At 38.0% G+C, this 25,287-nt stretch overlaps 1 protein-coding gene across 1 annotated transcript in view; it reads left to right on the top strand.

Moving 5' to 3' along the window:
• The window catches only part of LOC107285059 (serine/threonine-protein kinase TNNI3K), a 184,219-nt gene that overhangs the window by 126,812 nt on the left and 32,120 nt on the right, over positions 1-25,287 (top strand). Inside the window, exon 21 of the mRNA XM_029283589.1 lies at positions 4,247-4,356. Within this exon, the coding sequence (XP_029139422.1) occupies positions 4,247-4,356 (110 nt within the window). The remainder of the gene's footprint in view (positions 1-4,246; positions 4,357-25,287) is intronic.

Consider the following 25,287-nt stretch of genomic DNA (forward strand, 5'->3'; position numbering starts at 1 on the left):
TTTCCATTAATATCTCTATTCAGAGAATTATTTCAGAATTATCACCATACCAGCAGCATATATCCTTTTCTTTCACTCTTCATTCATGCAATTCTCTCATCCTGCCTTATATCTCTACTCAATACTTCAAGAGCTGGAATGAATAAAAGCAGAGATAAAGGACATTCTTGCCTTGGTCCTTTTTGGATCTCACAAGGTTTTCTTAATTCTCCATGCAACTAAGTTTGTGTGTTTCTTAAAATTAAGTTAGTACATATTATCATTCAGATTCTGCCACAAAATATAAATAAAATTCTTTTTTCCCCATTTTGATCTAATATATTTCCGAACATGTTGGCTGGTTTCACACAACATATTTAACCTGCGTCCTAATTCTTAGTTTAAAATATGCTAAACCATAGGCTAACCCCAACCCCAACCCTAGCCACATGGTTTAGCATGTTATGAACCCAGAAAATGGAATAATTCAGGGTTAAATATGTTGTGTGAAACATATATGAAGGTAAAGAAGACCTAAACAATGTTAACACTAATCAGAATTGATCCTGCTGTTCAAATGCATTTGATAGGCATTTCTCTGCCTTAGTGACACATGTTATGTGAACCCAGCTAATTTTAGTAAGGAACTGTGAGGCTTTCAGTCCTCCCATCAAGTTATCTGGGGTTCCTGTCATAGAATGGATATTTGAATATTGTTGCCATATTGATATGTTATGCACTGTCAAATATTTCAATGAGAAAGGAAGTTCCCTTCAATGCTGTCTTATTTACAAAACATTTATTTATTAGATTTATAAGCTACCCATCTAATTATCCAGAGTGGCTCTTCAGTCATTATGACAGAACTGTGGTCAGAGTAAACCTCTATATTAATAAAGGCGTGTTCGGTCCTATTAGCTCAATTCACTGCATTGGAACAAGTGCTTCAATGGATTTCCTAACTACCTAGGAATAATCTAGTCATAGTAAATGGAGAGTGCAAGAAACAAAGCATTCAGATTAAGAAAAGAAAGCAGACAGTAGGTCTTTGTCCCAGCCCAAGATATTTTGAGACACATGCATTACTGTGCCAAAGTCAGAATGACCGCTGACTAAGTCAAGCTCTGTAAATAGTAAGAATCAAGTGGATAACACTCAGAAAAGGAACTTTTATTTCATGTGGCCATTAATACATAACTTTCCCTTCAGCTCTTTATTTCCATTTGGCTGTCTTCTTTGGAACTCTCTTTTTCTAAGAGGTATAATTCCAGTTGTTAAAAGCTTGCAAGCTATTCCATATTCTCCTCTAGGGTCACGTCCCTTACAAAGATTTCTAGAAGCAAGGAAGAAATGTGTTTTCCTCTTTGTTAGGAAAAAAAGAAAGAGATGAAAAAACATAAACACTGCTTACTGAACACCTTCTGACCCCAGTCTTTTAACTCTCTTTGGGAAAGCCAGGCAATTGGCTGACTATTAATCTACGATGAATTTTAAAATAAGGCTAAATAATACAGGGAATCATATAGAAAGGTGGGAGGCAGGCATTTTAAAAAGAATGAAAGATTGGCAGAGTGCGGAAAAACTGCTTCAGTTTTATAATACAAGCATAATAGAAATAAAAAGGTAACAAGCCATTACATAGGCCACAACTGCCAACCAATTAAACCTACTACAATGGTGTTTATCAATTAGGCTGGCGTGTTGAGCAAAAGATCTTTGTGAAGAAGAATTACACTGAATAAACCATTTAGGGCTGTTGTAGTAGCTTCCTTTTACTATGTGGGTATAAGAGGTCATACTGAGTTAAGTCCAGAGAAGCATAAACTATGCTGCTCTGGGTATTCAAATATGGAGATCTTTGTCTCATTTTGCTATATTGTCTGTAGTGGTTGCTTAGGAAAAGCCACTGGAGTATTAATGAGAGGAACAGGGATATGAAGATTAATAAAAATGGATTCCAACTGAAATTGAAGGTGGAGTTTAGTTTCAGGAGACAAATCTGCTGCTCAGAATTGTACATCAATTAATGTTCAGGGTCTTTATTCAACCCCAGAAGGTAATTGTGAAATTTATTTCTAGGCAGTTGCAAATTTACCCATTAAGGCTGACTTGTTGCAATTCACTATGATTAATTAAGAAATGGCCAGAGACTAAACTACAGCCTATACTTCTATCATAACATGGAGGCAGAAGGCAGTTCTCCCACATTAAATATACCACAAACCATGTAAATGGAATATATTATAATGGAAGGATGGTGAAAGAAAAAGACATAGTATAATGGTATCTCCTTCAATTTCTCAATTAGAATATAAATCGTATATTAGCTCGAACTACCTACATTTAACACCTCTCCCATTTTTGTATTATTTTTAAGAAAAGATGACAACCTACTTAATTTTAACAGTAAAGACTCTGGGTTTTTAAAAAAGGTAAAACTAACAATTGTACTGATTACACATTACAGGATGCATATAAAGCTTTGTTTCAGTTATTTACAATAACACATTTTTTTAATAAGTCACATCTTTAAAATCCAGCCCAGGAAAGGTTTGGGAATATAGCCTGCATGTATGACACTTTATATATCCTTATAGCAACAGCAATAGCACTTAGACCTATATGGCATCGGACCTGGATATCTCCGAGACCGCCTTCTGCCTCAGATTACCTCCCATCGGCCGGTACGCTCCCACAGAGTGGGTCTCCTCAGGGTGCCGTCAGCCAGACAGTGCCGGCTGGCGACCCCCAGGGGGAGGGCCTTCTCGGTGGGAGCTCCCACCCTCTGGAACGAACTACCCCCAGAGATCCGGGTAATCCCGGATCTCCCTTCCTTCCGCCGCGCCCTTAAGACATGGCTATTTCAACTAGCAGGACTGGCCTAAGGGGTAATTTTTAGCGGGGTTTTAAAAATAATTTTAAAATAACAAAGGCCAATCTAAATATTTCATTTTAATTATGTTTTAAATGATAGTATTTTGATATTTTTGTATTCGTTTTTATCAGGCTGTTAGCCGCCCTGAGTCCGCAAGGAGAAGGGCGGGATAAAAATTCAATAAATAAATAAATAAATAAAAATAAATATACCGCTTCACAGTGCTTTACAGCCCTTTCTAAGCAATTTACAGAGTCAGCATAGGGCCCCCAACAATCTGGGTCCTCATTTTACCAACTTCAGAAGGATGGAAGGCTGAATCAACCTTGAGCAAATGAGATTCGAACTGCAGTCAGCAGAATTAGCCTGCAATACTGAATTCTAACCACTGCACTACCATTGCTCTTATCCTTTGAGTATCATATGTAAAAAAAAAGTATAGATTTCTAAACATATACAAGTTGATCCATCTACAGTAAATGCAAGTCATGTAGCATCCAATTGCATTATTTACTCTTCCTATGACAATCATCAGATTACAAACAATTTTAATGGTGTTACAGCCTTTTATGTTCAGAACTCTATTGTGTTAAATATCTATGGAGATTCTCAGTCATCCAGGTCATGGTTGTCCCAAAGGTGCTTTTTCAAAAGGCAACTGGATTTTCTTTGTTTTTCTTGAAGACGTATTGTGTTGAGTTGGAGATCCAATACAAAAATTGTTAGGGATCATCTCTAATTATTTCAAGGGAGTAAGTCCCACTGAAATCATATAATGCTATTTATTCCCGAATGAGCAAAGATTACATTATAAAAGTCATGAATCATTAGAATAAATATCTCAGGATAGAAAACCATTCTATGAATATGCTCAGGGCATTATTTCATCATGTCATTCTCTCATCTCCTAATTAATTTGATTTGTGATTCTATCCTAGAAAAGACTTTTATTCTGAAATATTAAGAATTGTAAAAAGGAATATCCCTAATGAAAGGGAAACAGACTGTTCACGATTATATTCTATCCAAAGTCTTCTTTTCCTTGTTACAGAGGTAGACCCTGAACTAAACTAAACTAATTAGGTAGCCAGGCGCTTTCCCCAATGGGGAAAACTTTATGCCAGCAAGAATGATGGAGACAGATTTGATGACCTATTCACTGGATTGGCCAGCCTAGAGGATTTCCTTCTCTGAGGCATGGAATCTGAAATAAGGTTATTTTAAAATAGAGCAGTCCTGTTTTCCAACACAAAACAGAGACTGGTTAGGTATGTTAAGCCTTTGGAAGGCTAAAATAATTTCAGTTCACTAACCTTTAAAAGTTGGCTTCACATCCTGAGTCTGCTTTTGGGGATGATCAATAATTCAGCCTCATCGTGTTTTTATTTACAGCCGCTGCAGCAGCTGATATGGCCTATCATCACATCAGACCTCCAATCGGCTATTCAATTCCCAAGCCGATCTCCTCTTTGCTAATGAGGGGCTGGAATGCATGTCCTGAGGTAAGTAGGTCCCCTCCAAGTCTTGGCCATAGTTTCTCTCTGGAGGAGAAATGGCAGATCAATGAGTCTATTGCTTGTATTTCAGCAAGGACCAATACTCTACATCAGGGATCTTCAAACTTGGCCCTTTTATGACTTGTGGACTTCAACTCCCAGAATTCCTCAGCCAGGCACACTGGCTGAGGAATTCTGGGAGTTGAAGTCCACAAGTCATAAAAGGGCCAAATTTGAAGACCCCTGCTCTACATGTACTTCCTATTTGTTGGGATGCAGGCAACAGTTTTCTTAGTTTGTGATATATTCTCTAGACCCTAGATTAATTAAAACAGTATGAGCACGTTGGGAGTCAAACTGGGTTTTGATGGTTCTTGTGACATAATATCCAAAATATGAAGTGGACATTATTTGCCTTACTGTTAACAGCGAATGCTGCATGTGGCATTGATGTGCTGGTAACCTTTTCTATCTTATTAAAATAGTTTTTAAACTATTGTGTGAAAGTCCCAACTGATCAAAGTCATAATTGATAGCAGAAGTAAATATTTATTGGTCTGTCTGGTGATGATCATGGTGTAAGGAAGTTTAAAAATTGAAATGTAAAAGAAATGTATTGAAAGAAGATGTGCTAATGAATGAAGTAAGAAATAATATAACAATCAATACAAAATAACAGAATAATAGAGTTGGAAGGGACTTTGGAGGTCTTCTAGTCCAACCTATACCATTTCAAATACATGGTTTTTTCCAATCTTTTCTTAAAATCCTCCACTGATAGAGCACCCACAACTTCTGAACACAAGCCATTCCACTGATTAATTGTTCTGTCAGGAAATTTCTTCTTGTTTCTTGGTTGGCTGTCTCCTTGATTAGTTTCCATCCATTGCTTCTTGTTCTGCCTTCAGCTGCTTTGAAGAATAGGTTGACCCCCTCTTCTTTGTGGCAGCCCATATCTATTGGAACACGGCTATAATGTCACCCCTAGTTCTCCTTTTCATTAAATTAGACATTCCTAATTCCTGCAACCATTCTTCATATGTTTTAGCCTCCAGTCCCTTAGTCATCTTTGTTGCTCTTCTCTTTCTAGAGTCTCAACATCTTTTATATATGATGGAGACCAAAACTGGATACAATATTCCAAGTGTGGTCTTATCAAGGCATTATAAAGTGGTATTAACACTACAAAAGTGAGAATGGTATAAAATGATGCAAAAATGAGAATGATAGAAAGATATTGTAGAATGTTTATGCAGAGAAAAAAGAATAAATGCCAATTAGGATTAAAGGAACCAGAGAAATTGCAGTGCAATTTTAATAGAAAGAAAATATTGTTTTCAAACTGGAAGAAAAGTCTGAATAAGGATCCTTTGATAGAATGGATTAAAAATAAAAGTAACAAATTATTTGGAGGAAACTGGCATAAAGGGATGGGAGACTGGAAAGAGAGTTGTAAAAGTTCGCATGGGAATGAGAGAGATTGTCAAATAATGCAATTGAAATAAACTCTATACCAAAAATGTTAATGTCTAAGAAAAAAAATGAATGGAAAGAAAATCATGAATGTTGTCAGAGTATTGAAAAATGCTAAGGCTTGGAGGTATAGAGCAGGACTTTTCAACCAGTGGTACAGGTACCACCTGTGGTACATTGGCACCTGGCAGGTGGTACGCGATCATCCTAGAAAAGTGGTAGTGGGGGAGGGGAATGAGCTGAACTGGTGGCAGCACCGCACAAGCCTGAGTGAGAGATGTCTGGAGCTGCAGGGCTGTCAGGGCTCAGCAGAAGCGCCAGGATCAGTGCCGCTTTATAGCTGATCGGCGCTTCTTTGGGGCTGTCAGGGCTCAGTGGAAGCACCAGGATTAGCGCCAGGCTCCAGCTGGAGCTTGGTGCTGATCCTGGCGCTTCTGCTGAGCCCAGAAGAAGCACCAATCAGCTGGAATGTTGCAGCATCTCCAGGGTCTTGTGATTTACATTCAGATGCTTGGCAACTGATTCATATTTATGACGGTCACAGTGTCCCTTTTGTGAAGTGACCAAAACCTGCTGCAACCACCCAGCAGACGGGGGGAATAAAAACCAAACACCACCCCACCCCACCCCCGCTGCCAATCTTCAACAGAAATGCTCACAACAATGGAAACCTCGGACAGGAGGAAGAGCACCGCCGGGCGGGCAGGCTGGTGTCTTGCTCGGCTGTGCCTTGGGGGGCACTTTTTTCAGTGCCATTGTAACTTCAAACAGTCATTAAGCAAACTGTTGTAAGTCGAGGACTACCTGTATCACTTTTTTCCTTTTTTTTTTTTTTTTGGTCATCAAGTTTTTGACCGCTTGCTAGGTGACTGGTGGTACTCGGATGTTGCCATCTCCTAAAAGTGGTACAATGGGTGAAAAGGTTGAAAAGCCCTGGTATAGAGCACATAAGTTGAGAAATGTTAAAAACATTCATATGGTTTCCTTGTACAATTGCTATACATCTTGCTTAATTTGTGTGTGAAGACTGCATCTGCACCTGATAATTGGAAGAATGTTGTTACTCTTTCCTGCATCAAGAAAAATGTAGGAAGTGCACTGGAATACTTAGAAAATGCATCTGGTACGTCAAGGAGCGATGGAGTCAAGCATGGATTATGGATGCTGAATGAATGTGAATTGAATGCAAAAGTGAGTGACTAGTAAAAAAAAAAAAGAAGTATCTGGAGTGGTTTCATCATGCACAGTGAGTGAATAAGGCTTGAATAGCAAAACAAATATATGATAGAAGAACAAATGTATTCAGAGGCAGAGAGAGGGAGAAAATAATGGTTGGATAGAATGAATGAGTTCCTTCAAAAATCAAGGTGAGAAATTTAAATAAACAAAAGGAAATGTATAAAGTGGTTATTAGATGTAGTGGAAGCAAGGATTGTTGGCAAGAAGAAAAGCTAGGAAGAAGAACAGTGAATGGTATTAAAGCAGTGACAATTTCCTGATAGTCTCTCATCTATATACTAAATGAGCCTGCCTGCTTACTTCTCTTGAGCTCAGCCTTTGTGTCAACCATATTGTACGATGTGAGGCTATAATCTGCAGCAGCAGATTTTTCCATCTCTTGATTAAAGTTGGAGAGCCAGCTTAGTGTAGTGGCTAAGACAGTAATGGCTCAGCGTTTCAAACATTTGAAAAATGCCTAACTGGAGTCCCCTACCCCACCCTCCATCCCCCCCCCGAACAAAAGAGAAACAATTTTCTATCTCTAGGCCACCCTGAACAGTGGCAATCAACAGCAGCCTGAGCCTTAAATGTATCCATGGTGCCACAGCTGCCATTCAAAAAGGCTGCCCCCACCATTCCCCAAGGAATGTAACCCTTAGGAAGGGGCAAAATTGCCCCTGTGGCCCAGCACTCCCCAGGATCTGCTGCACACCACTAACCTTCAGCTGCTGTCCTCTCTCTGTTGACAGACCCTGCGACCCACCGGAGGCTTCTCCAACTCATATGAGGGCTTCATTCCTGAAGCCGTTTCAGAGAAAGCTCTTGTGCGGCCTCTGCAGCCACATGAAAGCATGCCCTGTTCTCCTGCAATTTTTGGAGTCTAAGGAGGCCACACAAGAGCATGGACCTCTTGCGCAACTTCCGAAGGGTCCAGCAGCCACAGAAGAGCACACCCCATTCTCACACGGCCTTCACAACCTCCAAACATTGCATGAGAACAGGGCATGCTTTCAGTAATAGTTGTTGTTGAGTGTTGTTGAATGCTGGTGGGTCACCCAAAACATCATGGTGTGTCACCTTTGACACACATGACCTAGGTTCACTATCACTGCATTAAGGCATGAGGAGAGAAAACCGAGGACTGAGTTCTAGTCCCTCCTTAGGCATAAAGCCAACTGGGTGACCACTGCCCTAGGAAGGAGGCAATGGCGAATCACTTCTGATAAACCTTCCCAGTGTAACTGCAGAGACTTGTCCAGACAGTCTCTGAGAATCAGACACAATTGAATGGAAGAAAAAAAAATGTAGGGCTATAATCTGCAACAGATTTTTCCATATGCTGAAAGAAGTTAATTGGCGTTTTTTCCTACATAAAATACAGTCAAAAATCCTACTACTTCACTGGCCTGTAATAGCCTTGGGCTGCCATCCAACCTCACTCTGAATAACATGGTGTGAAGAAAAAGCTTTCAGGAATGAAAAACTGAGAAAGATAGCTGGAAATTGCCTCTTTGTTTCCTTTAAGACATTAATAAGTGAATATATAACATGTTTCAAAGTTACGTACATTTTTAATTGGTTAGAACAATTAGTTAAGCTTTATATTTCAGAACTGATGTCTGAATACAAATAGCAAATTCACCAAGAGGTGATCTTTTTACAGTAAAATCAGCTTCATTATACAAGAAGGAAGTAGTGGGTGGCTCAAGGAAACCCCAACTTTTAAAGAGAATTAAAACCTTAAGAAAAAAATAGAGATTTTTTAAAAATCTGACAATTCATACTGATAATGACAATAGGAACCTGTTATTGTTTTGGGGCCTTTCTCCTTCTATGACTTCAAAAGCTGCATTTAAACCTAACTGGAGTTTTCTTTGTATGATACACGAAAAGGCTTTATAGCTAAATTTCTGCATCTCTGTGTATAAAAATGCATAAGAAGTCACCATTCCTCATACCCCCTAACCTCCTTGAATGTTTAGCAGGAAATTGGGAAGATTAAGAAAATTGCCAATTTGATTTTCTTTTCTTTATATTCTGGAAATACTATAGTCATATCCTTTCTATTGCTTCATCTCAGGGCAGAGGAAGGAAGGAAGGAAGGAAGGAAGGAAGGAAGGAAGGAAGGAAGGAAGGAAGGAAGGAAGGAAGGAAGGAAGGAAGGAAGGAAGGCTAAACCCATGTTATATCTGGTGTTGCTCAAGAGATTGATTCGATGTTGTTAAAGTGGTAGTATAATATTTATTTCTCAAAACCTTAAGTTAGTTTAAAGCCTTCGCTTGTCAGAAATTGATTATTTCAATACTTTGGTTAAATATTTTCAGATTATGAGGGACAAGAATAGATAGCTCCATCTACTGGTTAAATGTTTTACAGTTTCTCTACAAAACACTACATAATGAGGCATATTCTTCTCTGTTTCCTCCATCTTGCATTTTCATGCTTCCTTTATAACAATTTTAATAATAGAAATGATAAACTATCCATGAGAAGTCAGTCATCACGTCTAGAAAAAGTATTCTCTTTTGGCTGCAGGCAACAGAACTAGTCCAAGATACTTTGCTGCTTCAGTTTGCCTTTTAATATATTCCACAAACCAAATTTGAATCTTAGGGGCCTTTTCTCTCAGCCATGTTCTTGTACATTTTTCCAGTCCTTGAGTCAGCAGAAAAATATGGTAACAAAATTTGCAGCACCCCAATGGCCAAGCTATAATCTACCCTGCCCTAACAACAAACCAGTTTGGTCTAAGCCTAAGGCACTAGGCTAGAAACCAGGAGATTGTGACTTCTAATTCCACCTTAGGCATGAATGCCATGGCAGAGTTGTTGTTGTTGTTGTTGTGGAGAAGAAAGGAATATTAGGTATGTTCGCCATCTTGAAGTATTTATAAAGTAAAGAAGGTAGGGCAAAAAAAATATAAAAACTAAATTTAAAAAAATAACTTATTGCATGACAATGTAAGGGCAGGGCTTATAATCCCATCCCACCTAATGTCAGCTGCCAGAAGGAAAAAAAACTACAATCTTGTTTTCTTAAAATGTGATGGGCAGACTTGGGCAAGTGCGGTCAGATGCTGAGATTGGAGGCTTCAGCTACTTGTCAAATGGCCTGATCACCAAATGACTTGTCACTTGAGCTATCCTGGATATGGGTCTACTTCTCTTCTAGAAGACCAATAGACCTCTGTTCCAAAAAGCCCAGCTGGCTGGTCAGTGGACAGAGGAACAATGCAAGAGAAAACATGAAAAACTCTCAAGGTGCATTCAATGGGCTCCTTCCAGCTTCATCTCAAGCCACCCTCCTATCTTATCCTGCCTATCCTGAGATATTTTTGCATAGAGATTTTCTGGGATTGGTACCAAGGTTGAGAGGGTTTATTGGTCTTCCTGTCGCTTGGGCTAGAAGAGGAAGCTGGATGAACACTTTTCAGTCTGCTCCCAACTCCCAAATATCCCAAACTAGATAAATTCTGATAAAGAGTGTTTGCAGAGAACAGCATCTACAAGTAATCCATACTATATGCAAAATGGCAATAGAGTGGACAAAATGATATTGCTTCCCTCTTAAAGTAATAAAAACAATAGAAAGAGAAGCCATACAAAAATCTTTGTAGCAGAAGTAGCACAACATCTTTAATGCATTAATTTGGATTTAAGAACCAGCAATACATGAAATACATTTCCTTCCCCCATCACTACCATTACCCTCCCCTCCCTTTGCACATGGTTTACTTGTCTACTGAACAACATGTTGAATATTAGACCTCATAGATCTTCCAGAATACTAGAATGTGTATGTACAGTGTATGTACAGTGTTTATCAGAAGTCTCGGCATTGCTTGAATTATGCCTTGTGAAGTGCAGTCAAGTGTTACATGGGCTGATGCATCCACACAAACAAGGTGTCCAATTTCTTCTTCAGCCATGAAAAGCAGTGGTGAGTGACTGGAGGAGAGGGGAGGAGAGCTGCAGATACAAGTTCAGCAGGTAGCAGACCTCAACTTCATTGTCATCATCAGATTATGCATGAGGTGACATAGATTTTATGCAAGCCAACCCTTGTGTCAAGAAAGGTGGAAATGTCTAATTTAAAACTGGAACAACGAATGGTGCATTAGACTCCCTCTCAAAATGATTCTGCTAGCTGGGAAATAACAGGGGGGGGGGGTTAAATCTTCCCAATAGAAGATCCTATTGGATTGAACTGAGGATGTATTTATTTTGAATAATGGAATGGGAAATGAGCAAGAAACGTGTTCAGATGCAAGGGAGAAATATATCTACGACACAGAGGGATGTGCGATGCATGAGATTTTGGACTGTACAGATGTGTGTGTGTGTGTGTGTGTGTGTGTATAATGGTGTATGCAGTTCCTGAAATTATAAGCTGCTCTGGTTTTTGTTGCTCCAAATGTTGTTTGTCCTTAATGAAGGAAAGAAAAGAAGCAGGATGTCTCTGATGTGTCCTAAAGACACAGGCTCTACAGTATCTCTACCTTCCTAAACTCTAGCTAAGTTGGTTTCAGAAGCAGAGCTGACCTTTCACATCCACAATGGAAGGCAAGTTAAGAAACTATTCACTTTCTTCCCATCACCATTCCATACAACTGGAGAAGATATGGCTTCCCTTATTCTTATACTCATTCCACTTCTTCATGGTATTGACCAACCAGCCTACATTCAAAGTAGCAGATATAGGCTTCCTTTTCTCCCCTATTCTGTCAGAGAAGAAGAAGGTTGAAGGTTGCTATTTGGCCAAGTCTCCACGTTCCCTGGAACCACAGTTAAATGCTTCCAAGATTGTAGCAGTACCCTGAGATTCATCAGTGAAAATGTTCTAAGCATTTCATAATACCTTTTCCCCCCTGAAAACTTGCCCCTTTGTGGCTTTCTTTAAAAATTCAGCATAACATAGTGTGTTCTGTTACAGAACAATACAATCACAACTGAGTTGGGGAAAAATAGAACAGCGCAGAAAACAACGCAATGATCCTCTAAATTCTGCAGATACCTGAGTTAACAGATGATAACCTTTTTCAAAGAAAAGGGAGAAAACAGCCAACTTCAATACAGAGGCCTTCACTATTGTATAGTGTACATAAAATCATATATATTATTAAGAGGAACCACGCAGCTTCCTTCATTTTGCAGAATATTTTTTAATGTTTGGAATGTTTGATGGAGAAATATAGTATCCCAAAACAGGACATATAACAGTCTTCTTAACAGATTCTTTTGCAGGGAAATTTTTGCTATGAATCTGTGGGTGGGTTGGTGAGGGGAAAAAGAGAATTTCTAACATTTTCTTCAGGTATAGCATTTGGAAACAATCTAAACTCTCCAACAGCAATGTTTCCTTGAAGAAAGCAGAGAATTTGAGTTCCCAAATCTGAATAGCTCTCCCTTTTTTGTATGAGTTGGACTACACCAGGGGTAGGCAACCTTGGCTCTTTTATGACTCGTGGACTTCAACTCCCAAAATTCCTGAGCCAGCATGGCTGGCTCAGGAATTCTGGGAGTTGAAGTCCACGAGTCATAAAAGAGCCAAAGTTGCCTCTCCCTGGACTAGACCTGCATTAGTTTTCAACATCCTACTTTAAATAAAGATCAGTTAACATTCAGTTACCTCTGTCAGCCCTATATCTCTTATATGTAATTTGATCATATATTATTTGATGACATGAAAATTTAAAAATAAATATTTTGTATCTTATCACCCCTAATTTATGGCCACAGTTCTAAAACTTACTGCATATCACTTCATTTTCAATTCTGATCTGACTTTTACCAGCCCTTTGTTTTCCATAAAATATTGCATTAACATTTGAAATTTCTGATCCAGTAAGTGTGGATTTTCATACTGAAAGGTGGTTTTGTCTTTGAAGAGGACTAAGGAAGAATGCAAGTGTTATGAAAGGTTTGGTTTGCTTTGTTCCACTTGCAAAGGAAATTCTTCTTTATAATCAATAGATGTGGGAGACGGTGTAGGCATGGGAACTGAGATTTCTGCTTTATTTATATTGCAAGAAAGTGAAGATGTCTCAGTTCGTTGCTCATAATTGACGTCTTTAAACTCTGCTAACAAAAGAGGCTCTTGATGTGTAGCTAGTGGCATTTTACCTTCTTTATGTTTTGTGCTGTCTTCATCAAATGGATTATCCAGATTTTTTTGCAAATTGTGGTCATTATCCATATGCACATTATGGTTCTTTTGAGGATCCACGTTGCTATTTAGATATAAGCTTCCATTTTCAGAAGAACTCGGAATGCTGAATGTATTAGAGATAATGGCCACCTTGACAATATTTTTATGCAGTGCATTGGATTTGTTATTATCCCATTCATCCCCAGATTGTGCTGCTTCTTCTTTCAGGCCTGGTGAGTCCAATGGTACATTTGGAATCAACTCACTGTTGCTTTCTGTTTTAAAATCTGGTCTCAGTTGTTGTGTTAAGGTTTCATCTTCCTCTCCGGTGTTAATTTGTAGCTCTTCTTTCAGGGCTTCACAATCAGGCAACATACTACTCAAATGAACTGGCGAGATGAGTCTATCTGTTTCCTTTTTTGAGATAATTTTGTGTTCATTCGATGGTGGTATTTGCAGTACATTTTGAGACTCGGTACTGGATAGATTTTCTTGCACAAATTCAGATTCACTAACCTTTTCCTGCTCTTCCAGTTCATCTTTCTTGGTGAAATTTCCATTCTGCCCTTTTAAAGGTTGGTCTCTGAATTGATCTATACTCACACTATGCGTTTTATTTTCCATTATTTGCTGAGAGTGCACATAATCTCCATTGCTGGGTTTCTGAAACTCAAGGCCATCTGCTTGGCTAAAAGGAGCTGAGGAAAGGCAATAGTGTTTTTCTTTTGATTTCTTTTGTGGAGTATTCTGATGAAAGGACAAGACTTCAGCATCTGAAGTGCCCCTCTTAAGCTTTTTAGAACTCGATGATGTAGAAATATTATTTGTTATATTTGGTGCAATATTTGGTGAGTGGCCAGATGGAGGGGAGATAATGGGAACTGTCCTTCTTGAAGTTCTATTTTCTGAGAATGTAGGTGAAGTAGTTGGAGGTTTTAAATGCTTGGTTGATGAGGAAGCCTTGTCAATATTCAAGGCAGGTATATTGTGAAAAGAAGCAGAAGTGGCTATTTCTCCATCCTTGCCATTTTCTTCAGGCACTTCCTCCGCTCCTGCTTTATTATAAATACCATCTTTGCCATTTTCTAACCTCTCTTGAGCTGAATATTCCGAACTCTTTTTTCTTTTCTTCTTCTTCTTCTTCTTCTCTTCCATCTGGGAAGTAGGTAGCAATCTCGTAGGTTGAGAGGTTGAGGGTTGCTCTAAGCTTTTTTGATGAAGAAGTTCTTTCGGCTGGATTTTTCCTTTCCTAAAAAGATGTAAATTTAATTGTACAGTTAGTGAATTTGGGCTTTTCGTGTTTATTTTATACCTTTGAATCGGTTCATTCTCTTTTTCCCTAGGAGGACCCACAAGGGGGGAAGAAGATGGTTGCCTTACTTTAATTTCTGCTTCTGAATCACTAAGCAATTTTGCCCAAGTAGGAGATTGGTTTCCTTGAATCTGCTCATGCCGTTGTTTGTTCTGAGGAAATCTTTTTCCACTTAAACCACTGGTTGTCACATTTGCCCTCTTTACGGTTGCGAGTTCAGGTATGTAAAAACTAACCTGCTTGGGCTTCTTAGTTTTCTTGATTGCTGGTGATAATGGTATATTTCCAGTATTCATACAGCAGCCAGCTGATCTTGTGCCCTTATCTTCACTCTGTTCTGCCTCCAATCTTAGGATTTTGCCATGGTTCTCTTCTGTTACTTTTGGGCAATCTTGATTTTTATCACAGTGTATGTATTTAGAAATAAGGAAGTGGTCTAGCTGGGGAGAAATATTCCTGCTTTTTGCTAAGAATTCATATTGTGATGGATGGTGTTCTAATGCTGCTTGCACACAGTGTTCCTTGGACTCTTCTAGTGTATCTGTTGCTGATGACAAAGCTGTAATTAGATGCCTTTGTTTGTAAGGCTTGAAGCAGTCATCATACTCAGTTTGAGAAAGAGACTGACACAATTCATTTGCTAAATGTTCCCCAAGCTTCTCCTGTACCAAAGCACAGACAGGCCTTGAGCGTCCTCCTTGCTGTTTGTCACTTCTGATTCCTGCTAAATAGCAAATGTTGAAACTTAACACATGTAGAGGGAGTTTTCATACACTGGTTAAGCAGATGTTTGGAACACCTTCACCAATGATGCCTGCCCCCACAAAAATATATTCTCTGGAACAACTGGCTTATTTCTCTCTTCCTCTGCAAAATATAGTCATCTCAAAAAGTGCTGTCTTACACATTCATTAAGGGGGAACAGTTTTTTAACATCTGAAGTGAATGTTTAGAATTTAAAAAAAAATTGACCTTGACCAGAAGTAATTACCATGTACAGTATAGCAGGATTCCCCAAACCATCCCTTCTCCCCCTCCCACCTGTCCACAAAGCTGAAAAGGTTGGGGAACTCTGATGTATAGGTTATGTAAGATAACAATATGGTAACTTCTGGATATAAAAGATGCACCCCGTTTGTTGTTATTCATTGAATATTATGATGGCCAAAGTCAAATAAGCATCTGAACTCTCTGTTCTCCACTCCATTCTCCTGTCCGCCATATATTTTGCTTCTCTTGTATATATTTGAGTATTTTCCCTCCCTCTCTCTTTCTTACTTCAACCAACCATGTCCAGTTTTTCATTATTCCCTTTTTATACCAATTATTGCCAATGATTTATTGGGTTTTGTCCTTCCCATTCATTCATTCATTCATTCTTTATTTTATTAAATGTATTTGCCACCCATTTCATCGCAAAGCGACTCAATTATCAGTCATCACCTTCATTGGTGTGATTGAGAGCTATTACTCCAACTGAATGTGCCTTTCTTTCTTCCTCTGATTTCATCTCAAACTTTCTATGCCAGGAATCCTCTCTCTTCATCAAACTACCACTACCTTTGGGGTATTGTTATCAGAGATCGAAAATCAAAGAAAATGGCTGAATTGGTACATTATATGTATTTACTGTATTCCACATCTCTGTAGTAAACTTCATTTTATATCTGTGTAGCTACTAACAATGCATTTAGTCCCACACATCAAAATCATTGTTCTGTTGCATGTAGGCTATATTGGCATAGGAGTTAATTACATTTCCCATTAACTTCTCTTATTCTCTTGTTCAAATATTCTTGGATCCAAGACCCATAGACTCCACTTTCATTTCTATTTTACAATATGTTATGTCTAGGATATCAACTAGAACAATATTCAGCGAAGAGTTTTGTTTTGTTTTGTTTCATTTTCTCCCTCTGGAAGACTACTTACCTTGATTGAAATTTGTATCATCTTTTAATCTTGCTTTTAATGAATCTTCCACAAATTGCCCAGAGTTTTCTGAATGTTGAGTTCTTCGGAAATATTTTTGGAGTGGTAACTCAGTTTTATTAGATACTTCTATATTCTGGGAAGCTTTTTGAGGGAAAGACTGAAGCAGTTTACATTTATAGCATAAGAAATGCTTGTTTTTCATTGGTTCATTCTTACTTCGAATGCTTCCAAATGGGATTTTTAGGCCTGTACACTTACACTCTGGCTTTATTGTTTCTTGATAACTATTTTCCGGTAAATATGGCATTTCCTCACCAGCACCCAACCTCGACATAACTTTTATTTCATTTTCCCAAGCTAAGTGGCAGTTACAGTATCCCTTAGTGAGGTAATTTCTTGGCTCATGATCACATTGAGATCCATCTAGGACTCTGCAACAGCAATTTTCTGATGGGTGTCCATTTGCTTTGCCAGGCTGAAGTTTCCTGTTAAAGAAGGCTAAAGCTAGGCAAGTGAGACCAGCACCTCCTGTAACAAATGGAAAGTTTATCAAGGTTTTACAGTAAGATAAGTAAAAATGTTCTCAATAGACACTGAAATACAGCTGTAATAAAACAACATAACTAATTTGATTATCCTGCAATATGAGATTATTGTATGTAGCAGAAGAGGAGAGTTGCATAGGAAGCCAATTAAATCCCCTCATATTTTTACATCTACAGTATATATGTCAATGGTTTTGCATAGAATATTTTTCAAGAATTAAATGAAATCTATAAATTACATGGCTAATTTTATACAACTTTTTTGAAGCATTCCAATTAGTTTGAACTCATGTATGGGTTCCAATAATGTACAAGTAAGATTGTGAAGTAAATAATATAAGCAAAAAAAGAGAAAACCCCAGGATGAATTTAAGTGTCTGTGGAACTTCAGCTTTTTTATGTATATAGATGGTTTGTTATTTCAAATAGAGCTACTAAACTAACAATTTTATTTGACTCCAGAAGGGAGAAAAATATCATTTATCAATTCATTCAGCATCCTCAGAGCTTTTTTTTTTTTATCTTGGCCGTCTCTCTTCCACACACAATGTGTGCTTAATATTTCTTAGTTTGTGAAATGAAATAAGATCAGAGCCTAAGATGGTATGGCTTCAGGCAATGATATAGCTTCAGGCAACCATTTCAATTCCAAAATATACTGTAGATATATTTTTAGAAGTTTTTTTAAGGACAGAGATTATTGTATTGTCAGCTGAGCAGTGCTGACGGTCATATCAAAGAAGCAATTTATCCACCATTCCAAAAGAATGAAATATATCCTATATCAGATACAAGAAAGGGCACTGCTCAATAAGCATATGAGAGTCGGTTCTTGTAGCGTGTTGGAAGCCAACAGTTGCAAATATCTTGTTCAGACAAGTAGACTACATGAATACTGTAACGTGAACAGTGTAACACAAGATCAGAGTGTGAACTCTCCTGTTCAGCTTATGAAATGAGAAATTGTAACTCAGAAGAGCAGCAGAACAAATGCACTGTGTTGACTTCATTAAATAACTTGTTGTGAACACACTTATATATATTTACTGGGCTCCCAACAAAACTTTAACAATAATTAATTTGCATGGAGCTTTTTCAGTTGACATTTGGAAACCTCTTAAATTAAACTGCACTAGTAGGATATAAATACTCCTTACAAAGGGAACACAGAAATATTGGATGGGAGAGAATCTACACAGAATAAACTGATACTGGCTGCAGATAACTTGTTGCCTCAGCAGCAGTGCCTAGGCCTAGCAGCTAGGCTGTAGTCGTGAGTAGTTCAACGGGAAAACCTAGATTGGATTTTCGTACAGGCGTCACACTGCCTTCCCCGGACGGATTGGAAGCAGAAGCATATATTTATAAAAATAGAATAAATATAAACATAATATAAATAAATATTTACCAAATATTAAGGTGTATGTTAAAAATCAATAATGTGTGTGTGTGTGTGTGTGTGTAGGTAAAAAAAGGATATATGCAGTGTTATCTTCATTTTAGATATCAAAAGGGTTTTGTGGCTCCCAGCGTTTTGTTTTCGGTGGGAAATGGGTCCAAGTGGCTCTTTGAGTGTTTTGGGTTGCCTACCCCTGGCCTAGGGGGAGGGGGAAGGTCTCCAAAAAGTAAAAATGGCAAGGCTGGCTTTGCAGTCAAAGGCAAAAGCTGACATGTTGCAAAGTGGCAGACTCCAGGATCAGCTATCTCTCTATGGGCCAAAATGGGCCTCCTATGTTTTCTTGGACAATACAATTATAGCCAGTTGCAGCAGAGTGCTTTTTTACAAGTATCTCTACACATCCACAAAAAAACAAACATAATTTAGAACACTGTATGGGAAAAGGGAACTCTAGAAGTGGCAGGTAGTTTTCTAGCAAATTCATGTTATGAGATTAATTATTCCCTCCAACCTTGAACCACCATTTTTGAAATGGGCAAGTCCTCTCATCAAAATTCCCTAAATGGAAAAAGATTATGCAAAGGTTGCTTTGGCTCTTGCCAGTTGTGGTCACAACACATCTGGATGAAAATCAGATTAGGGATGATTGATCATGATTGTTGTTATGTCATACTGTATGACTCAGATTCTATGTCTCGCTCTGTAATTTTTTTTAATCTTATAAACAGTGAGGAATGCCAATATAAACATAAAACAAACTAGGGACTGAGCAAGCAACACCTTATTAAGAGATTCATTACCTACAAAGGAGAAGAGCGCTACCAATACAATGTCTCGTCCATATTTCTTTCTTCCTTTTTTAAAAATTCTGGATGGTTGTTTCAGTGCAGACTTGCAGTTGATCTTTGTGAGTTGAAGCAGATTTGTTACTGATGGGTTTTCAGAAGCTGTGCAGTTCATGTTTTCAGGATTTCTGAGTATTTTTGATGAATTCACGTATTGTCTTAGAAAAGAAGCTAAATCATAAAGTTTGCATGTGCAGTTCCACCAATTCTGGTCCAAGCTAAGAAGTTTTAATTGACCCAGTGGAGAAAATGTGTCAGGGATAAGAGCTAGCCTGTTTCTAGAAAGGTCTATTTCTATCAGTTGAGGCAGGCCATGGAAGGCTCTCTTTGCGATAGAATTAATGAAATTGCTTGATAAATCCAGGATTCTGAGGTTGCCAAGATTTGCCATCTCAAAGCTGTCAGCATTGATGCTGGTAAGCTGATTTCCATTTAAATGGAGTCTAATAAGAGCCTTCGTGTTCTTGAACCAGGTGCCATGAATGGTACTTAAAACGTTGTTGCTTAGCACCAGCACCTGAAGCTTCTGAAGTTCATGAAATGTGCTGTATGTGATAGAAAAGCTTGGTATTTGGTTCTGGTCCAGCAATAAAGTCTCCAGTGTTCTAAGTCCAAGGAAGGCATCATCATTAATTGCTTTAATCCCATTAGTACTGAGGCTTAGAAAAGTTGTGTTAAGTAGGAAGGAGAGGTTAAATCCTTCTACTGAAGTGATACTTCCATCAGTGATAATCAAAGCTTGGGTAGATACAGGAGCAGCTACGAGAAAAGAAGAGAAGCATAATTATATTTCTATATATCTACACATTTGTAATTTACATCCTCTGCTTTAATACTAGTCATTTCTTGCAAGTTAAAGGAAGTTGAGGAAAAGGTAATAGCAGAACTGAGAAGTAAAAAAATATGGAATTTGAGATTTAGGTTACGTTTGGAATAACTTATGAGTAAATACCTACTTTACCATATACAAATGAGCAAAATGGTCAAATAAATTCCTATCAACATTCAGTTTGCTAGTATGCCATAATTATAAAAATGCTGTGTGTTTTAGAACATAGTATTTCTAGGCCTTATATCTTTTTGGAAATGCAGTATAAAAATGTAAAAAATACTCAGAATTAAAGGATTAGTAAAATCAAGCCCAAAATGTGTATTTGCTATGTAATCTGAACAGTTTATGGAGGCCAATAAAACACATTAAAATAGATTACATAAATAATCAATTTTTCAAATCATTATAACCCTTTTTCACATTATTTTGAAAAGGAAAAATGCAAGGAAATTTATAGTTTTCCTCAACTCATGGGTAGAAAAATTGACATTGAGACAACTATGGAAGCTGTTCAAATGATGAATGAAAGATTATTTATAATGTACCCAAATCAACAAGAAGAAACAATAGGTTTCAGTGAATATTTGAAAGGACCTTACTGAAATGAACAATACTGGTGCGGTAACATTATAGAGGCGCTTTGGTCACAAAGTAAGAGCCTGGCTAAATAATAAACTTGTATATTCAGTGCGTTTGGAATTGCCATTTGAATTTCAACTATTTGCAGAAAAGCAGTGTTTTTAATCTATATTAAGGAGTGTTGGCATAGAACTAGTTGAAATTTGAATACATTTTCAGTTTTACAGCCTTATACCAAAAAATGTTTACATCAGGAATGAGAGTTCTGATGTGTAGATGTTAGAAAAGTGGGATTTGTTTTCATAAATAATGTTTCCACTATCCAGTTATTGAGACAGATGTCTAAAATCAGGATATTGTACAGGCTTATTTCTTGTTAATGATTTTACTGTGCATCTAACATTACTGGTAGAGCATTTGAGAACATATTCTGGATGGATGTCCATTATGAGATCCCCATTTCCCCTTAAGGTGGGATTATAATTGACCTTACAGTATTTTATAGAAAGGGGTGAGTGATGGCTTTTATTCTTTCTTGTATCTTTGGCTTATACAACCTATTACAAGCAGAAAGGTATTATGGGCATAATATCTAGAATGTCTTATGAACTTTCATTTTGGTTGTGGAACAAATTTGGCTAAGGCCCTTTGTTGCCTTCATGAGTTGATTACACAGTTCTAGACTTTCCCATAAATAAATGGCAGGCCCAAAAAGAGCATAGCTATCAAAGTCTTCTGGGATAATAACGCCTTCATGCAGGAAGATATATTTCCATACCCATGGGAAAATGTTGTAATAAAATAGCCCTCAACATTACCATAATACATCCACGGCAGACAAATATGATGGCTAGAGTAGGCCAATTTCTTAATCATGTGGCCTCACTCTTCTATACCAATGGCAACTCTTCATTTGACCTCTCTCGGCTGAATAACACGATCAATCTCCTTTCCTTTCAGGATTGAGCCACCACCAGTCCTCGTTCGGCTTCCTAGTTGTTCAAACCCTGCCTTAGATTCATCAAAACCTTCATGCAACATTCATTCTTTAGCCATGTATTCATAATTTCTTTCACTGCGTTCCAACTTGACCTATTTGTTCAGAAAACAGAAAACATCTGTTCCACCAGGCATCGCAGTTTAATTCATTGTGTATTACAATCATTTGGTGGAGAGGGTGACAGGCCGCACTATTTTTTTAAAAAATCCCCCTTTTCTTGTGGCTGTGAGAAGCCATCAGTGCTTTCATTCAAGCAGAGGACAAGCAGGCACCATACAAGCTTCCCACATGCTGTTTGATGACCCCCATCTCGATCCTGACCTAAAGCTCTCAAGTATTCCCAGAAAGTCTCCTCTCCTGTGTAGAAATGGCATTTGAGCTCCCCCACCAATTCACTGCTGCTAATGTTTATCTGTGCTGGGAGGCCATGTGCTGTTTTCCCCTTTACAATGTGGATTTTATTTATCTCAGGTAAAAAGTAATAAACTTGACGGAGGGCAAGGCATGCTGTTTGCTTATTGATGCCTTGAAGGATTTCCCCTGGGTTTCTCATTAATGCATTAGAGAATGGTTACTTGCTGGGATGTGTATTGCTTTCAATCATGTCCTCTGGAGGATAGATTTAGCAGAGTTTTAGCCTGCATATCACACAAGCGCAAGCATGATGGATGGATGACTAGAGTGCTACTGTTGAATGAGTAACCATTTTAGCAAGCCGAACAGTGGTTTTTACAGTGAGTTAACAGCACTGTTTTTTGTGATGTCCCTTTATCATATAACCAAGTTTGGACTCTAAAATCTACAGAAGCATGAAGGAAACTTGGAGTAAAACTAAGCCTCTCTTACATCTGCCAATTGTTTCTTAGAACAGATAAGGTGATCCTCTTTTTCCACAATCCAAGTATTACAGGCTTTAAAGAAACAGAATTCTTTAATACTATAGCAGTATTAGCAGAATACATGGCCCACCTGAAAATGAAAATAATTTGATTGATTGCTGATGCAAGGCCTTGAATTCAGCATGTTGATGAATTAGGCTGCTAGGCTTGATTACAGTATTTGTTAGATGAATGGTGTTACCTAATATAATATACAGTCCAGCCCCAAAGCTTGAAGCAAAGCCTTTAGACAAAATACTAATTAACTAACAGCTATTAGTTATTACTGTATTGGTTGGAAACATGCAGAAGAGGCCTTCATCCTGCAGTTGATAGACAATGGCTGAAATGATGGTGATGATGATGAGTTATTACTAGTTAACTATTATTTGTGACAAAAGCATTGTATAAGCAATCAGACTACATAAGAAACCAAGCTACGCAATGCAGCTGGTTGTTCATTTAAACAAGCCCTCCAAAATTATCCACAAATGTGACTAATACTGTCTCAGTACTATAGTCTGGCCTGAATCCTGATTAAAAAATGGTCCAGATAATCCATTTCATCCAAGGCCCTCTGTAGCTCACCACCCTCTTGATCTAGTGCAGACATGTCAAACTCATGACATCACATGACATTGCGTGACATATCAGAACTTTTTCCCCATTGCCGGCAATGGGGTGGGTGCAGTTTCCTCATGACGCATCCGGGCCACGGGCCGGCAGTTTGACACCCCGATCTAGTGGTTATTTGAATTCTTTTGCAGCCAAGTACAATATACCTACCCATCCAACAACTTGTGGAACAGAACTTGGAAGTAGTAAAAGGACATGCAAGAGCAAAGCCTCAGAGGAGATTGCATGCTGGTGAAATGAAACAATTCTAACAAGAAGCCAAAAGTCCTGAGTTAAAGATGGGATATTAAAATCCTGTATTAAAGATGGGATATTAGTGTGTGTGTGTGTGTGTGTGTGTGTGTGTGTGTGTGTGTGTGTGTGTGTGTGTGTGTTATTAAAGATGGGATAAAAAAACTAAGTTGGCAGGGTTGGGAGAGTAGAGTCTGTTTACATTTTGTGCATATACATCTATTTGTTATAATGTTGGTGTTTTTTTTAAGTGGAATGAATCACTCCTCTTACAGCATATTCTTCTCCCTTTTGCCATGTCTTACTTTCATATTATCTGGTGCGTCTGTTTCATATTTTATTGTATCTATTCTATTTAATGTCTCACCTTTCATTCTGACCTAGCCTTGCTCTGTGATCTGAATAGCATTCTCCATCTTGCAATTGTTCTTAGTCTTGAACCATATTTCTATATATAATATTTTGTTCAGCACAGTTGTAAAAGATGCTGTTCACTTTTGCAGACATACACATGTTCTGCTGTGAAAGGTGCACACAATTGTTGGGGGGTTGAGGTGTCAATTCATGTTAATGTTGACTCCGGTAATAGCCTAGACTTGTCCCTATAGTTTTCTTGACAATGTTTTTTGAGATGGTTTGCCATTGTCTGCTTCTTAGGGCTGAGAGAGAGAGAGAGAGAGAGAGTAACTGGCCCAAGGTCACTCAGCTGGTTTTTGTGCCTTTGATGGGACTAGAATTCATGGTCTTCCAGTTTCTAGTCGGGTGCTTTAACCATTAGAACAAATTGGCTGTACTATTTAGCTATCAAGTATAGTCTAGAAGTTATTCCTATCCATACTCAGAAAGTTTTCTAGCAATCTCTGATTTTAGGTAGCAATCCTGGAGGGGAAAAAAAAGCAATAACAATTTTGCATGCTTCTTGGCATGACCAATCAAGATGATATAGAATACTTTTAACGTTGCTTTGAATTGCCTTTCAAGCACAATCTTGAATGAGAACTCACAAGTGTTAAGAGCAAGTACAGAAAATTTTTACATTATTCCCTGGAAACCAGTGACTTTCACACAGCTTTCAATTACAGTGTGGTTTAATTAAATTGGTATCAATTCTTCCACGTACAACTTTCAAAGTCAGGGAATTCATCTTAGAAAGTAGAAATTTAATTTGTATTGATTTTGATTAGTGCTTAAAATCATTGGGTCCTTCCATCTTCACAGCCAAATTAGCTTTTCATTAAGACTAAAGCAAACACAATGGTGACCATGGGTAAGGCCTTGTCTCCTATAAGTGTTCCTTGAATGCTCAACATGCTTAAAGGAGATTTGTTTCTATTTCAAGAAATTAACACGCCAATGGCCCCCTAGGCCATTGATTACTTCCATGCTAATTCTACAAATGTATAGAATGACTCAAGTAGAAAACATGATCTTATATAGCAGGTAAATCTTTACAGACACAAGAACTGTCTCTGCCTCTTTGTGGCCCTAATATTAAAGATTTGTCAGCATATATTAGATATAAAACAAATCAGTTGTATAAGAGATTTTTAATAAAAGAGGCTTGCTGTACAAGATCAGTTATTCTGATCAATTCACAGACTGGCTTGGAAGCCTGCATATTTTTTCTCTTACTGCTTTTCTAGTGAAATGATCCTTTTTAATGGATTCCATCTTAAAGGACACATATTGAATATATTTTGTACAAATTGTACACCTATGCGCTCTGCATGGAGGACCTAAAGAATGTAAATTATACCTGTCCAGCAATGTTGCCTTGGCTTATTGAATCATTTATAAGGATTGTTCATCTGTGCCCATTAACACAGAATGTTTTTATAATCGATATGCCCGATTCCTTCATCTTTCTGGCTCTCAGATGTCAACATGACCTGAATGCCATATAT

The sequence above is a fragment of the Protobothrops mucrosquamatus genome, unplaced genomic scaffold (assembly GCF_001527695.2).
Source record: "Protobothrops mucrosquamatus isolate PMUCROS unplaced genomic scaffold, P.Mucros_1.0 scaffold142, whole genome shotgun sequence".
Taxonomy (NCBI): domain Eukaryota; kingdom Metazoa; phylum Chordata; class Lepidosauria; order Squamata; family Viperidae; genus Protobothrops; species Protobothrops mucrosquamatus.